This window comes from Electrophorus electricus, chromosome 6 (genome assembly GCF_041902795.1).
Source record: "Electrophorus electricus isolate QZ-2024a chromosome 6, ASM4190279v1, whole genome shotgun sequence".
Lineage (NCBI taxonomy): Eukaryota > Metazoa > Chordata > Actinopteri > Gymnotiformes > Gymnotidae > Electrophorus > Electrophorus electricus.
The window spans coordinates 30,478,236-30,495,229 of NC_137502.1; the positions used below are offsets into that span (position 1 = coordinate 30,478,236).

A 16,994-nucleotide genomic window follows, 5' to 3' on the forward strand; every position below is an offset into this window, starting at 1 on the left:
AAAAAATAATTTCATAGTAATTTAAATAGAAAGTTCAGGGCCTCTTTTACCCATTCGGACACAATTCACAAACACTGACAGACTGTCAGTGACAGTGCTGAGACGTGTCTTCATACTAAATACTTGGCTTAAATAACACTGGGTACAAGCCAGTGCAAGCCAATTAAAACTGTCTTGATATGGCAATAAATAAAAAGACTGAAATGTTGGATTGCTTCATTTATATATTTCAATGACGCTACAGACAGATGAAGTAGCCTTGAAATTCAAATTCTGACTTTCACCCGTCAACATGTAGCATGTTCTTGATTGGTTGAGTATTTTGGAAAGACCTGCCTTTAGCGAGCCGTACGAAGAGCAAACGCTGCCGTGGGGAAAAAAGGTTCCATTGGTAATCACTGGGAGCCCTGGAATAAGTTGCCCAAGATATCCATCATGGCTCCTAATTCTAACGTTACTTCTTTTCAAGGTAATTTAGGTGGTCCCACATAGCTCGCTCACTTAGATCCGCAAGGCCTTTGTGCTCTGTAACTTTTTCTTCATGTTGGTGTTCATTTGCTTCGTAAAGAATCGCATCAGGTCTTTATATTTATTCTTGATTTAATTCGATATGATCAATGGAACAAAACAATTCTATAAACCAGTTTTCGTGCAACTGGCAGTAGATTTGGATCTATTTAGCTAGCTGTCTAACCTAACCTTAACCTAAGCAACATTATTAGTTAGCTAACCTAGCTATCTAGTTATCCCTGCATATTATTTGGACCATATGACACCAACAATACAAGGAGCCCTCTAATCCAGGCAAGGTGAACACCTTCCCTAAAACATGTTAAGTGTAACATGGCACCAGTTACACCCATCATGTCTATTTCTTTCGCAGTGACCACAAGGCTACCAAAGACACCAACAGCATTGTTCCAAGAGCGCTTTGCTAATAATTTTTTTTCTTATTAATTTATACAAAAATTCGCTTAACTCTGGCGCGGTTGAGCTAGAGCGCAATAATCTTGGCCAATCAATATTAACTGGACTCCGCCCTCCTAGACTTTGGTGAAAGTGAGTTTTCCTTTCACCGCTAATTCATGTTCCTCGGAGAAATAATGGAAATAAACAATTTAATGTAATATCACATTTGATTGCCTTTATTCGTTTTCATTCTACTGTTATGTATTCATTGCCACATTATGTCATATAATCAATTAGTTAACCTTTACCCAAAAACCTTCTGTACTGAGAAAGGTGAAACAGACTTCAAAACTTTTACTTCTGACGTGACTGGGCGTTGTGTTGAGGCATGCTAGCTAGTTATTATTTGCTTATATAAAGTCATTGCAATGAGCAGAAAATAATTAGCATTTTATTAATACCTTTCCATTTTAGTTACTTTTTATATTTAGGTCCACGTGTAGTGGTGATTACTGCGTTATTTTAATCTTAAGTCTCCCAAGTCAGTGCATCATACCGCGAGCATAGGCAATTTATCATTTGGGTAAAGTCAAGTAAAAGGCTATTTTTTTTCCACAATGCAGGGCATGGACGCGCTAGCCTTTGCGCCCTCCCATTTCTATAAAAGGCGTCTTCGGAGTGAAGATGGCTCCTTCCACAGGGGGCGGCCGAGCTCTAAGTCTCTCCACTCGTTGCTGCCCCTCCTCCCTCCGACGGTATAGGGAGACGATTTAGGACCAACGAGGCTATAGTTCTTCGGGTAGTCCGTGCGAAGATGTTTCTTGTAGCCTGTAACGTACACTTTATTTGTCAGCCGTTCACGTTCTGAGGAGTTTACAATGGGTTCAACCAAGGGAACACGACGTAGTCTATATAGTTAGGGGAGCGTGTCTGACTGACTTGTCTCCGTAGACAAAATTCGCTTTGTTCGCCAAAAAAAAAAAGAGACCGTTACATATTGGGCTGTAAAATGGACGATTCAGTTAAGGGAAATAAGTCTGATGGTGAGACCGAATCTCCAGAAGACGAAGAAGTTGACCCAAGAATTCAGGTACAGTAGCCTGTTGTAACGTTAAAAGAATTGTAGTGATCGATTCAGTAGCCACAGAAAATCGTATGCTCTACCTACAGCCTCAGATCGCCATGGGCTTTTAAAAAGTATTTCTATCCAGAGTCATTAATTAGAATAAACATAGATACGTAATTCAACAGGTTCTCCCTTAGTCTCTGTTGTAAGAGAGTCAGTGTGTGGTTTTGGACGAACGAGCTGTAAGTCGGCGCCTGCACCATCTAAGAAGCGCTCTTTAATGGCGAGTTTCTTAATGGCCCAAGTTACTTTGTTAGCATTATCATTCTTGGTTTGTTTTCGATATGCTGTATGCCTTGTACAGTAGAGATCACTACAAAATTAAAACATTTAACATAAAATTAACATTTTAGTTTTATTCCATAAACTACGTCTCCGGAATTCCATCATTTTTTTTTTAATTTAGAATATTTATCAGCAGAAAATTGCAAAATAAAAAGGTGTCGTGTTTTCAGACCGCGAACAATGCAAAGGCATGTTTTAAGTTCAGAAATCAATATTTGGTGGAACAACCCTGATTGACAATCACTTTTATGTTCCTTGGCAAGCTTTCCATCGGTCTTTCACGTTGCTTGTTCACGATGCTTGTTAAATTACCAGGTAATCAGTACCTCACTAAGCAGAATGAGTTGTACCTGTGTTGGAATTCAACAGACAGCAATGGAATGGCTGCCATACACGCAGAGATGAAATTTTGAATGGGTCTCTTAATTTTGTTCAGATCCTTATATGCTGATATAAGGTGACTGCAAGATTACAATGTGTGTGCTTTGCTTGATTTTACTGGGAGGATTGTTCAACATGTGTTCCTCCTTAGGAGTTCCCTAATTACATATGTCCACATCTTGTTTTAGTTGGCATGAGGTATACTGTGATGTGTCAATACAGGCACTCAGCTAAGAATTATATTCCTTTACAAAATGGTGCTTGTGTACCTTTAAACCAAACAAAAGGACAATGCGAAAAGTATGTAAAATGCTATGATGTTGTTGAAACGGGCATGGTTGAGGATAATGGCTACGTTTGCTTTCAGAATGAGTTCCAGATGTTCTTACTAAGCTCATATTATGAAAGATATTCTCTTCCCCTTAGTCTTATTCACCCTTTCTCTTTCTTTCTCTATCTCATTAACAGGGAGAACTGGAGAAATTGAATCAATCTACAGACGACATCAACAGATGGGAATCGGATCTAGAGGTGGGTCTGCTGCCATCCCCACTGCATGCTTTGCTTATCTTGTCATTGTTGTCTGCAATAGTAGTGGCAAGAATTCCAGAAGGGAAGACCCCTCTCAAAGCTCTCGACCCTGCCCCTTCTCCAGACCATCCAATAGAAAGTTTCTCATGCATGACTGACAGCCTCTGGATTTGTGGTTGCCAAGCAGAGGAAGGTGTGTGTGTGTGTGTGTGTGTGTGTGTGTGTGTGTGTGTGTGTGTGTGTGTGTGTGTGTGAATCCGTTGCTGTGTTGTCATTACAGTCATACTTTCTGTACAAAAACCACAGCATAGTCTCAAGAAGAGAATCTGACACATGAGTTGCTTCTTAACTAAACCTTTATTAAATTATAAATCACATTTTCATAAATTGTATATATTGTTTTGTAAAATATGTGGTGACTAGGTTTAGGACATGTTTTAATTGGATCTAAAAACAAAGTCTGGTGTCTGTTATCTAATAAGATCTTAGATCCTTATCTAAAATGGTTGAGTCTAGACATGGACTTTCCTTAGACATATTTGTGTAGTAGAGAGCACAGTATAAAGCTTTGATGTACTCCTGAAAGGTCTCTGAGCTAGTAGTTGTGGAGCCAGAGGAAACGTTATATAAGAAATGTAGTTTTTCTGCAACCACAAATGACTCCCGCCTTAGCCATCCAAGAGAGCCAGGGGTCACTCTGACATCTGGTTGGTTGGCGCGATGCCATCTGGGAGGATGTCTGTGTCACCATACTGGACTTCGAGGCAGAACCTGGCAAGAAGCTTCCTGCCTGCGAACACCCACGACTCGTTCAAGTGCAAGCATGAGCCACAAGCCAGAGTCAACTCGTTCCCAAAGACCTACAGCGCTGGCGTGAACAGAGGCCAACCCGTAGCCTTGCAGACACTGCCTTACTGGATCTTTTCTGCTGAAGGAGCTTTATTTCTGTCCATAGAGGAGTGGAACGCATCCTCCTTGATAACTTGATTAGTGTTGAATTGAGTTAGCTGCTGCGAGTGCTTTTCAGGGAGGCACAAATCACAAGGAACGGCTCATTTCACTCTTTCACCTCAGCAAAAAAAAAGCCTGAAGAGAACAGTGTGGATAATGGAGATGCATGGCAATCCTGACTGCACACCACAGGCAGCCATGCAGACTAGGCAGAAATGTGTATGCTGAGCTATCCAGTACTTGCTGCAGTAAACTGCACAGCAAAAGCACTGATCAGGGACTGGTTTTCTCCCTTTCGCATCATAGCACAAAATGGGGTTATGGAATAACCCTTACTTCTCCCTACTTAACTTCCCTATTTTTTTGTGAAGAATCTTGCACCCCTCCTCATCCCCATTTCCCATATGACTCTCTCTCCATCTTCAGTGGGGGGGGGGGTCTCCAGCCCAAAGTTATCCTGAGTTCTCCCCCCCCCCCCCATTTCACAGTCAGCTTTATTGCAGCCTTATGGAAGGTGTGGTCAAAACAAGCATGTGCTTATGTAAGGCTGGTGCTGAGCTAATACATATTTGCAAGGTGCCCAATTTAAAAATCAAACCTTGGATAAATATCACTCAAGTCAGTGATCACTTTATTCTTAAAAACATTCAGAGTTTATTTGAATGTGGCACATCATAAATACACTGAATGGTTTCAGTTTCTGTTATGCATGGGCTACCTGCTCTGCAAGCACTGCGATACTTAGAAGCCTCGTCGGTTTTGTCCAATGCCTGAGTAACATTGGCTAACCGCACGTTTTGGTTGTCAGGACTCCAGGAAAAGGTTCCGTGCTGTCCTGGTGGAGGCCACACTCAAGTTGGATGAGCAGGTGAAGAAGATTGGCAAAGCAGTGGAAGACTCTAAGCCATACTGGGAGGCACGGAAAGTAGCTCGACAGGTAACGCTGACTCCTCCCACCGCCCAGGGTCCTCTCACTATGTCTGGCCAACCCAGCCAAAGTTCTTCCATAGCTTTTGGAGATCCATCTTAGAAAGGGAATATATTTTAAGATTGTTTATCCCCTTGGAGCAGATGATGTAATGCAATGGGTATAGCAGAGATGTTGTCGTACAAGGTACTTGAATGTAGATGGTAGACATTTTTGAACGTTCCGCTGGTCTTTTCCAACAAATAAATTATGTGGATGGCATAGTGTCCCGGTCAATTGGACAGCAGGCTTTGAAGAGGAAAGAGCCTCTTAGGCATTTGGCAACCGAGAGACCATATTACAACAAAAAAAAAGCTGTTAAGAATGTGTGAAGAGGCACTTGCTTTGTCAGGTGTGTGATGACTAATCGTGTTGCTTTATAATACAAGGAGTCCACTTTAGTGCCTATAGCATAGAGCTATTCAGCTTAGGTTAAGCTGTTTTCTGAGGCAAATGACATGTGAACCAGTAGTTCCAAATCAAGTCAAATTTATTTATATTGCACTTTTTTGCAACAGTTGTCACAAAGCAGCTTTACAAATGTCTGAGTCCAAGCCCCCAGTGAGCAAGGCAAGGGTGACGATGGCAAGGAAAAACTCCTTAGAGCATGAGGAAGAAACCTCGAGAGGAATCAAGACTCAAAAGGGGTCCCGTCCTCCTCTGGCCATTACATTATACTTTAAATAATCAGAATACTTTGTCCCAATAAGAAAATGACAAAATGTACAGTGAAGGCGCTGTATTTGTGGCAATATAAGCGTAGCCGATAAGGTTACTTAGGATCACACAAGCTTTGTTCTCCTTTTACTTTACATCCTGAGAACACTCCCGTCACTTCCCTCCTTCTAGCGTAAGCTGCTCAGCAATGGATGAGGCTGCTGCCTGCATATCGAGCCAAGACTCGCTAAACGAGTACAATTTGGTAGCAGAAACGCGCGCTAAGATCGGAGGGGCCTTTGCGGCTGTCCAAGATTACGGCCCTTCTCCGCACGCGCCAGTTATCTTTTCGTCTCAGCCTCTTGCGTCATGTCACGTGCGTTTGCATGCTGCCAATGCTATATATAGAGAAGAGCTCGCGCTAATTAACGCCTCTCTCGCGAAAGCCTGGATTTACTGTTAGTCTTAGATGTCGTCCTGTGGTGAGCCGCAAATGCCGGTTCTTTTGTTTGTATCGCAGTATTTATATAATGTATATTCGCGTTGTATTGCAGTCCTTATCCACAATAGCTAAAAGGCTAATTAAGAAACTATGGTTTATGAATGAGGCCTGTAGATATCGCTACAGATGTGGTGCGTGGGTGCTGCCGCAGGCACGCGCTGAGAGGCTGCGCTTAGTGCTTTTTTAAAATTTATTTCTTTTTTGTCCGCGAGCTGTCAGGTCGCGTGGTTAAGTTCGGCGGATACGCACGTTTGTCACGCAGAGTCTATTTTGAAAACGAAACCAACTGTCGGGGTCACCCCAAAGGTGAGGCAGCAGAATGGAGTACCTTTATCTTCATTTTTAAAATGAGGGCAATTAGACATAGGCTAACACTAGTGGAAAAAACGACCATGCAAACAGTAGCAGTCCTTGAGATTTCATGTGACCTTAACTGCCATGTGCGATTTTTTCCGCTTCTATGAAAAAAGAGGTCAGGAGAGCATGTTCGGGTAGCTGCAGCTGACGCCACAGGAGAGCAGTGTTGCAAACTAATTCATCTTAATACAGGGCTATCAAGTCCACACACAAGTGAACAGACAGTTTGTAATGAGTATTCAGATTGCATACTTACAAATATTTCTCTCTGTCATGTGTAGTTATGTGCATAATTATTGTAGAACAAAATAAGAGTGTAAGATTTTCCTTCAAATCAACTTGCGAAAACCAATAGCAAATCAACTTTTCAGAATACACTTTCTGTATGTCTGAAAATCTAGCCTGGATTTGTAGTTTTGTTAAAGAAAATCTAATTGTGCTAGGATTACTTGGGTGTGAAGTATCTTGTCTGAAGTAAAAGATTGACAGCTAGTTTGAACTCTCTTGTACACTTAAGGAAATCCATGTGTTTATCTGTTAATTGATAAACTAATAAGCTGTGTGTGTTCTGTTAGACTCATGTGACTACAGTGTCCTGACCCCCTCAATCACGTGTTCGCGTACGCGGACAGACATCTGCCTGTCTCCGTCTCTGCCTAGTGGCCTCTGTTCAGCCAATCATAATAGCTGCAGTACAGCCTGGACAGCCCTCTATTCAGAAACACCTTGAGAAACTGAAGGAGTGATGCCAGCTGACTGTAAACTGTCTCATGGATAGACAGGAATGATGGATAAAAGAGTTGAGGAATGAGGTGAGAGAAATGGGAAGCGGAAAAGAAATGAGCTTCCTTAGAATTCCTCAAAACTGTGTCAAAAAACCTCTCAACTCAAACTGTTTGGTGAGCCACAAGTGATCACGTGGACAGGAGCTCCCCCCGACTGGGATACCATAAGTCTTTATTTAACCCAGTTTCACGCATCTGTGTCCTGGGGCACAGTACAAACTGGCCTGCCTCTCCGGCCAGGCAGTAATGTGACTGGTGTTTATGATTGCGTGGCATGTGAAATCTGTATACATGTTATGGGACATGCTGCTTACTGCTAAACTCGGTGGGTGTGTGTGCTTGAGCAGTTAACCATCTGATAATGCAAAGCCGTTCTTTCCTCATTGACTGGGAAAGTAAAAGCTCTGCGTTTTTTAGAAAATAGGTCACATGTTTCACTTTCCACTCTGCTGCGGCCCAACACATGGGCAGCTTTGCCTATATGCTGCTGTTAGCCAGGTTCACGCACACACCTCCTGACAGCTGTCATTACACTTCACAGACCCACCATGCCCCCTCCAACCTCCTCCATCCTGGGGACGAAAGCATGCTCCCCCCCCCCCCAGCGTTTGCATCCGCGGTAAGCGCCTGCATCGCTGCTTGTGTGAAATGCATGGCCCCTCCCTGAGGAGGGTGCAAGGAATGCTGGGTAAAGGTGAAGGGCGGTATTTACTATAAATGTAGAGGCCTATAGCTTGTGGTCACGGAGTCGTTATGATTCATCATTAGTGTGCTTACTGATGATGATGATACGATCGTAATGATGATGACTTTATAAAAATACCTCTTAGTTGCTTCATTTGCCAACCTTTTTTTTTTTAATTGGAATTTGTCAACAGAGGACCCATAAGCCATATAAAGCCTTGCAAAATGAGATCATTGACTGCTCAGTGTGTTCAGATCCTGGCATGTGGACTTTCGGGGGGGGGGGGGGGGAGGTGTGTCTGTCCCCACCCGCCACGTCAGTACACTAGAAACGACGCCGCAGAAGTTGCCACTTCCTGCCTGAGGCTTTGAGCCTGAATCAGCCTCATGCGGCCTGGGCGCAGTGCGTGGGCGCTTCTGAGGTCTGTCGCAGGTAAATTATCGACAATCGTGTCTTCCAGAAGTGGGGGTGGAGGGGCTGTGAGCGGCTTCTGAAAAATCATCTGAGTGCCGAGAGCCCTTCCTTGCCGGGTGGACGACACGTCATTGTATGTATTTTTTTTTTTTTTTTTTTTTTTTTTTTTTTTTAAGACCTCATCACCATGGTTATGGGTATAACAGTAGCACACAGAGGTTCATGTCTATGAATGGCCTTCATAGGTTATAAGGGAGGGGCAGTGCCCAGCTATGCTCAGAGCGACCAGAAGACTGTTTCAGTAAACGCACTCCATCTGTAACTGCATGGAGTCCTGTTACTATAATGTTGTAAAAGACTTCATATGAAATTAGTGAAAGATGTGATTGCTGCTGAAGCACTTTTCCATGGATGTGGTGGGTAGGGGAGAACTGTGCGTCTCGGTTGTGCTGTTAAGGGGAGGGGTCTGGCCCCTTCCTCTCTGTGTGCGTGTGTGTGTGTGGGGGGGAAATGATGAGCGTTATTCCAGTGCAGAGCCAGCAGTTCTCATATAATATACGTCAGGCCTGTGTGTGTGAGGAGCTACCAAGAGCAGGCCCTGCACCTTACTGAACCTGCAGTTTCCCAGGCTGACCCTGTGGTGGGTGGGGTGGGGCAGCAAAGGGGAAGGGTCGGTCCATGTGACCGTCTTTCTCAGGCTGCTCCTTGACTGTGATTGGTTGGCAATGACCTCGGGGGCCCTCGCGTCAAGAACGGACCCCTGCGCGCGTCATCCGCTGGTGTTAACGGTGTACATGCTTAACGTGGTTCAGAAGACACTGGGTAAATGCACATCAGATATGATCCTGGTTACTTCCTGGGTGGCAGTTGCTGATACTGTAAATGGTGCGAAACTTATCAGATACCCTGGGTGTTGCTTAAGGGGGGGGGGGAATCACTGCAGTCAGTGGAACAGCTGAAGTAAGCGGTATTCGGCTTCAGGCCTGGGCTACAGAGACCCGTGTGTCACATGGTCTTGCCGTTCCGATACCTTCCGGAGGAGGCAGATGCTCTCAAAACAGCTCTGAGGGCTAACGCTGCAACCGGAAGCCCTAGCCTCTTGTGTTAATGCTATCGCTGCCTCACATGCTTGCTCACATGTACACACAATGAGGCAGTGTGACACTGATTGCTGCAGCCATTTTAAGCAAACTGCAGTGAGACACAGGCTTGTAGTATGTATTGTTCTGGAAAGATGAAGGTCACCATTATTCTACAACGCCTCTGCTCAAGACATTTAGACTGAAAGTAACAAAGCTCAGTGTCCAGTAGAGTGCGTGTGTGTGCGTGCATGCCCGTAGAAGGGTCTGAGACATTGGTGTCGTGCTAAGCCCACCCTAACACATGACAGATCTGCAGGAAAAATGGCCTCTTTGTTGGAATTTCCCTGTTTTTGTGTTGGGGATCTCGCGTCGTCAGCACGGGAGTCGTGACTGGATGCCCCTCGCCCACATCACTTTATGACGGCTTGTCAAAACGGTCAGGTCAAAATAGTTTAAGTGTCCTGTACCATCTTCAGGAAGACGGTGCTTTCTGCCCTGACCTCAGAAGGATGCAGAAAAGAAATTGGGTGAAAAACTCCCTGCTCCATAACCAGGTTAATGGATTTCCTTTTCACTAAGAGCCGGCGTCTCCTGAGGGCAGGCAGGGGAAGCCCTGGGGGGTGACTCATGATACATTTGGGGGGTGGTTTTTGAAGGCAAAGAAATTTAATTCCTAAAATTCCATGAACTGGAATTTAAGGTGGTGATCAGAGGTTTGCATGCACGTGGTTTGTTTCCCTGACACACACACTCGCACTCTCTCACAGGCCCAGGTTGAAGCTCAGAGAGCCACACAAGAGTTCCAGAGGGCCATAGAGATCCTACGTGCGGCCAAGGAGACCATCGCCCTGGCTGAGGAACGGCTTTTGGAGGAGGACAGCCGGCAGTTTGACTCGGCCTGGCAGGAGATGCTCAACCACGCCACCCAGAGGGTGAGGCTACGAACAGCATGGAGATGGATCAGGACACCCTCCATAAACCACCAGTTGTTGTAAAATTAAAAAATACTTTTAACAATTTTGTAACGTGACAGACACCGAATGAGCGTGATCAGCTAGAGCTACATTTTATAGAGCAGATCATCATGAAAACATGCAAAAACGTAAATGCCCCAAACATTTGCACCAACGAATGTGGGCCCTCATTCTACGGCTTAAGGGATCTCGTTGGCTCTTGCAGGTGATGGAGGCAGAGCAGAGCAGGACCCACAGCGAACTAGAGCACAAGGAGACGGCGGCCAGGTACACGGCAGCCGTCAATCACGTGCGACAGCTGGAGAAGAAACTCAAACGCACAGTCAATAAGTCACGGTTTGTAAAAAAAATAAAAATATATATATACAACCCAACACACAACCCAAACACAACCCCCCCACTCCTTTTGTTCAGTGAGGTTTAGATGAGACACCATGATAGTCCAACTATGCTTTCCAGATGAAAAGATGACATTTCCAGATGACATTAAAATGGATCGTAGGAGCCTGAGGGTGTAGCGTCCTGGGGCAAGTGCTCTGACCTACATCTCAAAAACACAAAAATAATTAAATCTCAATGATTTCAAGTACCATTTGGTTTCATGCAGTCACAATATATAGCCTTGACGTCAAAGCTGGATAAATTTCAGCTTGACTACTGATCCTGTTTTTCTCACGCCCATTTTGAACGTAAAATGCTCTGTTCAGGCTCTGAGCTCCAAACCTCTTCTCTATCTTGCTCTAAACCCTGCCCTTGGCAGTGGTTGTGTGGTAGACTGCGGGAACTGCTTGAAAGTGTTTTCACTGCAAGTCCTCCCTGCCTCCCCACGGGCCTCTCTGGGTCAGAGCTGGGCCGGGCTATGCTGAGCTGCGTTGGCCCACCAGACCCTGGCTGATGGCCTCCAGATGTGCCTTCTCCTGCTATCCTTCTTCCGCAAATCGGCGATGGGACGGCTCAGGGTTGTTCTCGCAGAGCTTTTCCGTTGCCGTGATGATCCCTCTTCCACCCCGCCTGTGGTTACTATCGGCTCATGCTCCTCTCTCTCTCTCTCTCTCTCTCTCTCTTTCTCCTCCTACAGGCCATATTTTGAATTAAAGGCCAAGTATTACCTTCAGCTTGAGGTAGGTCAGGGTTTCCCTTTCTCTTCTCCTTCCATTTTTGTCATGTTTGGGTTTTGTTATTTAAGGTTTAATAATCAAACAGTAAAAGCCTAAAGTTTAAGAAGTTGATCTTTGGCCTCCTTCCAGTCCAATGATTGAGTCCAACGATCCAGTGACGGGTAGCGTTACAGGCCATCAAAAACAGGAAAAATTGAGGAAAGAAAATTTGTGTGTCGCTAACTAAGTTCATTATTCAGTACATATGAGTAACTGATTAGCCTGTACGCATGCAGAATGTTCCGGATCATCGTCCGTTTCTGCTCCTCCTCTGTCCCGCAGCAACTCAAGAGGCGCGTGGACGAGTGTCAGGCAAAGCTGACGCAGGCCAAGGCGGATTACCGCTCCGCCCTGTGCACCCTGGAGGCCATCTCCGACGAGATCCACACCCGCCGCCGCCTCACCGCCATGGGGCCCCGCGTCTGTGGTGTGGGTGCAGAGAGGGACATGATGGACGGCGACATCGCAAACTTCAAAACGGAGTCGGACGGCATATCCGGTGAGTGGCATATTACGTGAGTTTCTGTTTGCTGTTAGTGGGTTCGTCAGAAGTCCCCCCCCCCCCCCCCGGCTTCATGACGTTTTCCAGCGGTGCAAACAAGCAGCGTATTTTATCAGAAGATGAACAAAAATAAGCCACTTGGAGTGCAACATATTCTTTCACACCCACACATTTGTTAAACCGGGGAAGCAAGGAGTTCTCACGCACTGGAAAAGACTCATTTCTCTGGAGCTGATGATGGGGCCCAAGGGTAGGCCGTTTGCTGAATAGTGTTTGCTTCTACCTGAATCAGTATTCAAACATATCTGCATAAAATTAAGCCTGAAGACATGTATAGGCTCTGATGTGTGTGTGTGTGTGTGTGTGTGTGTGTGTGTGTGTGTGTGTGTGTGTGTCGTAGTGATGTCCGAGACCTTCGAGGAGAGTTGTAATGGCGTGACGTCAGAAGAGGACCCGGAGACGCAGTCCACCTGCAGCCTGAGCTCCAACTCCACCCCTGTGAACCTGCCCCGCCCCTACCTTGCCACGCCGTCTTCTCCCTACCCTTTGTTGTCATCGTCGTCGTCGTCCTCCTCCACCACCCCCTCGCCCCGCCCCAGTGACCCGGAGCTACCCAGCCCAGACTCGCTGGAGTGTTTGGACCTCGCCTCAGCCACCCTGGGCCCTCGCCGCGAGTGCAGCGGTGCGTCCTCGCCTGAGTGCGAGCGGGAGAGAGGTGATCGCCGCCCTCCGACATGTCACTAACTTCTCTGCGACAGTTGCAGTGCAGCTTGGTCTTTAACTGCCACTCCGCACATGTCCGCACTTAGGCGAAAGGGCAGAAGGGAAGCCAGAGAACACTACGTAGCAGGGAGCCCTGGAGGGCGGCGTGAGCTGCCTGTCGCTCCAGCACGTGGTCGACAGCGAGACAGAGGACGACGCCCTCACCCCTGTGGCCCACATCCTGACACCAGTCCTGCTGCTCCACTCCGTCTAAACCGAAGGACCCGATCAGCCCCTGGCACTCGCGCACACCCCCGTGCTTCCAGACTCGCACGTACGGAGAGACTCCACGTTTCACCGAGTGGGGAAAGCGGCGGCTCTGAAAACGAACCCAGAGACACTTACAGAGACAGTGGTGGGAAGTGGGTATGTAGACATCGGTCTGCATGCGACTGCACGTGTACCTGGTGCTGTCGAGCACAGATCAAATGCCCATGTCTTCCTGAACTACATACATTGCCACACTGTTACTCCAATTTGCTGACCTTTGCAGTATTAACATATAAGCTCGTTTTGTTTTTTATATGTAGCTGCTGTGGTGTATAGTACTGTCCAAATGTTCTCCTATGGAATTTAATCTTGAATGTTATACTCTGAACTAAAGTAGTGAAGAGCTCTATATTTATATTCAGTGTTTGTTACCATTATTGTTCATTGATGTAATAAACACAGGCTCATGCCAATTGCCACACCAAGTGTCATGCTTTCTCAGTCTTTGCTCTCTCACATGTTCATACACCCATGAGGATGCAATTAGATCAGTATGTTGGCTGTGGCCTGATCAAAACCACTGAGCACACCTCACGTTTCGGATGTGAAGTCTCACACACACCCACACCCACGGCTGTCTCATCACTGTGCTGCTTCTTATGACTCAAATCAGAGGCACACAGCTAAACTCACAGACTGCTAAGTAGCGTAGGGATTCTTTGCCACCCAGTGAGATGTATAGCTTTTCACTTTTTATATATAAATAAAAGATGACAGTTATGTGGTAGAAGCAGCCACTACATGGAAAGGTCTTGACTGCGCTTCCTGCGAGAATATTCTCAGACGCTGCTCCGGTTAGACCTACCCGCTTGTTAACGTTAACTGGCACATAACGAGCAAAACAAAAGCTAAATATATAAGTTATGGGTGCCAAACTTTTTTTTTCCACGTACGGAAGAAGATATCGATATCAAATTTTAAACTCTTGTTTACCGGACATGTTTTAAAGTGCTCGAGGCAACTATCCAATGTTAACACAACATTCACGCGCGTCCCATCCGGTGAAACCGCGTGACGACGCTTTCCACGAGCAACGACGCCCACGCCAGTACACACAAGCACCGCTGGAAATGTTTCTTTTTATAATTCTCCAAGAAACATTTTGACTGTGGGGTAGAAGTGTTTATCAAATATAACCTGCTGAACTTGTTTTTATGTCCCTGCTAGCGCAGGCTCAAGTGCTTTGTGTAGTCTGGCATGCAGCGTCGCCGGCCAGCTAGCGCTAGCTCGCTCCGTCAGCATTAGTCAGCACCCTGGAGGTCTCATGGCGAGTTACGGGTTGAGCGCAGCCATTTTAGGAGCATGCGTTCTTGCGATTCATCTGATCGGAGCAGAGGAGACTTTGTATGTCGCTGCCGTCTACGAGCACCGGGTGATCCTGAACCCCAGGCCCGGGGTGCCTCTGCGGAGGCGCGCGGCACTGGAACACATGGAAAAGAACCTGCATGCGTTTGCGGAGCAGGCCGCCCTAGCTGCACTACAGGTGAGAACACCCTACACCGTTAGAGGCAACACGTCGCACCGGAGAGAAAACTCACGTAACAAGCCTCAACTTGCAGGGTGCGCACATCTTAGTCTTCCCGGAGGATGCCATCCATGGATTCAACTACACCAGAGCATCCGTAGCTAGTTATCTGGAGACAGTACCTGACCCTGAAGAGGTGACGTGGAGCCCATGTGCAGATCCTGGGAGATTCTCAAACACCGAGGCACAGTACCTCCACTTGCTTATTTACATGTTAGCAGACCATTTAATTATGTGGATTTAGTGTATATTACAAGAGAGCTTATGTCCAGCTTATTTCATAGATTTCCATCTCTATTGAATAAATTACTTAAAATGACAAACTTGGTCTGCAGGTTACACATCAAATAAATGAATCACAAATGCCATTTCCTCTACACACGTTCCCAGGTCCTCCGTCGGCTGAGCTGCATGGCTCGGAAGAATCGGCTCTTCCTGGTGGCCAACATGCCTGACCGGCAGCCCTGCAGCCGTGCGTCAGACCCCCTCTGTCCACCCGATGGACAGTACCAGTTTAACACAGACGTTGTTTTTAGTGACAACGGCACCCTTGTAGCCAGATACCACAAGCAGAACTTGTACTTTGAGGCAGCCTTTGACACGCCGCCGAGGAACAAGTACGTCACTTTCACCACCCCGTTTGCCGGCCGTTTCGGTGTGTTCACCTGCTTCGACATACTCTTCCGCGAGCCGGCCGTCACCCTTGTGAGAGACATGGGTGTCAGGCAGCTGGTGTACCCCACGGCCTGGATGAACCAGCTGCCCCTGCTGGCTGCGGTGCAGTTCCAGCGCTCCTTCTCCTACTCTGCTGGGGTCACGCTGCTGGCTGCCAACGTACGAGCGGCGGCACTGGGCATGACGGGCAGTGGGATTTTCACACCCTGGGAGGCTGTTTACCACCATGACTCGACGGAGGGCGAGCAGGGGAGGCTACTGGTGAGCAGGGTGCCTGTCCTGGACCCACTAGCGGTGGTGGGACATGCGAGGCCGAGCTTGGTGCCCTTCTCCGGGCATCCCAAAGCAGAAGGTGCAGTGGAGGAGGACGAGACCTGGCCTGACTGTAACAACCTGCAAGCTGATACAAGACGGAGAAAACCAGAGGCCACGTTCTGCCTAAAAGAGGAGTCTGGCTACCGTGAAGAGCTCTTAGCCGAGGAACCCACTCCTCCCTTCACCTCCACAATGATGTACGATAACTTTACTTTGGTGCTGCTGCAGGGCAGAGAAGGGAATCTCACAGCATGCGATGGCTCGTTCTGCTGCCACCTGCTGTTCCGAAGGTCAGACCCTCCTGAGGAAGAGCTGTATGCGCTGGGGGCATTCGACGGGCTCCACGTGGTCCACGGCACGTACTACCTGGAGGTGTGCGCTCTGGTGAAATGCCCAGGGCAGCACAAGGGGAGCTGCGGCGGAGAGACTGAGCGCGCTCAGACGCTGATCGACTTCCAACTGGACGGGATCTTCAGCACCGAGCACGTCTACGCCGGCGTGCTGGGCAGCGGGATGACCCTGGACCGGCCGGACCAGTCCGGATGGCAGAGCGGAGGCAGGTTCTACATGAAACGGAGAGGAATGACCACTGGACTGGTGACAGCAGTGCTGTACGGAAGAGTGTATGAGAAGGACAGCTGCTTGTTATCTGCAGACAGTCCCTGACCCTGCAGTTACTACACAAGAGTCCCAAACAGAGGCACAGCACTAAGCTCCACTTATTACAAACTCATTTACGTTTTGGGATCCCAATTAGTGTGGAACTAAAAAGAGGTTAATTCCAGTTTTTCATAGATTCTCTCTCTCTCTCTCTCTCACACACACACAGATTGATTATGATGGGTATTTACTGTGAGCTTAATGACTCAGCTTCATGGGACTAATTGTGGCCCTAGATTCCATACTTTGTTGTGGTGTGCAGTATGCAAATCAAATCCATGCATCAGTGAAACTGCTTACCACAGCCCACACGACCTCAACGCCGAGGCTTGATTAGAACTCCATTACTGCTCTGAAACTGTCTCTTCACTGAAGATGTCAATTACTTCTGTTTAGTGATCACAGAGTGATGTTTGATCTTAAATGGGTAATGAAAGACAAGTTCCATACAAAATAAATAATAATCGAAGTCAAATGTCCCACACTTGGAAGTGATCCTGTCATGTTACGATTAAATAGAAA

General features: G+C 46.8%; 2 protein-coding genes across 4 annotated transcripts; both read left to right on the forward strand.

Moving 5' to 3' along the window:
• Positions 1 to 1,608: 1,608 nt before the first annotated feature.
• Positions 1,609 to 13,722, forward strand: sh3bp5a (SH3-domain binding protein 5a (BTK-associated)). 2 transcript variants are annotated; one of them, XM_027030908.3, is made up of 9 exons: positions 1,609 to 1,999; positions 3,170 to 3,232; positions 4,992 to 5,120; positions 10,400 to 10,564; positions 10,812 to 10,942; positions 11,685 to 11,727; positions 12,046 to 12,262; positions 12,666 to 12,980; positions 13,075 to 13,722. In XM_027030908.3, exons 1-9 carry the CDS (start codon positions 1,919 to 1,921, stop codon positions 13,110 to 13,112), a joined length of 1,182 nt encoding a protein of 393 aa, XP_026886709.3. In that variant the 5' UTR covers positions 1,609 to 1,918; the 3' UTR covers positions 13,113 to 13,722. The 2 variants fall into 2 exon arrangements, with proteins under 2 accessions (XP_026886709.3, XP_081572520.1); XM_081716394.1 differs by lacking the exons at positions 1,609 to 1,999; positions 3,170 to 3,232; positions 4,992 to 5,120 and adding an exon at positions 9,515 to 10,186.
• A 598-nt stretch (positions 13,723 to 14,320) lies between these two features.
• Positions 14,321 to 16,952, forward strand: btd (biotinidase). Of its 2 annotated transcripts, XM_027030907.3 has the most exons (3): positions 14,321 to 14,780; positions 14,857 to 15,006; positions 15,213 to 16,952. In XM_027030907.3, the coding sequence occupies exons 1-3, from the start codon at positions 14,562 to 14,564 to the stop codon at positions 16,476 to 16,478; spliced, it is 1,635 nt and encodes a 544-aa protein (XP_026886708.2). In that variant the 5' UTR covers positions 14,321 to 14,561; the 3' UTR covers positions 16,479 to 16,952. The 2 variants fall into 2 exon arrangements, with proteins under 2 accessions (XP_026886708.2, XP_081572519.1); XM_081716393.1 differs by lacking the exon at positions 14,857 to 15,006.
• Positions 16,953 to 16,994: the final 42 nt, after the last annotated feature.

Excerpts from the sequence above, each read along its gene's own strand:
- sh3bp5a (XM_027030908.3), top strand. The coding sequence starts at position 1,919 with ATGGACGATTCAGTTAAGGGAAATAAGTCTGATGGTGAGACCGAATCT. Across the intron at positions 2,000-3,169 it reads AAGTTGACCCAAGAATTCAG|GGAGAACTGGAGAAATTGAA; the intron begins GTACAGTAGCCT and ends TCTCATTAACAG. Across the intron at positions 11,728-12,045 it reads AGTATTACCTTCAGCTTGAG|CAACTCAAGAGGCGCGTGGA; the intron begins GTAGGTCAGGGT and ends TCTGTCCCGCAG.
- btd (XM_027030907.3), top strand. The coding sequence starts at position 14,562 with ATGGCGAGTTACGGGTTGAGCGCAGCCATTTTAGGAGCATGCGTTCTT. Across the intron at positions 14,781-14,856 it reads CCGCCCTAGCTGCACTACAG|GGTGCGCACATCTTAGTCTT; the intron begins GTGAGAACACCC and ends CTCAACTTGCAG. Across the intron at positions 15,007-15,212 it reads GGAGATTCTCAAACACCGAG|GTCCTCCGTCGGCTGAGCTG; the intron begins GCACAGTACCTC and ends ACACGTTCCCAG.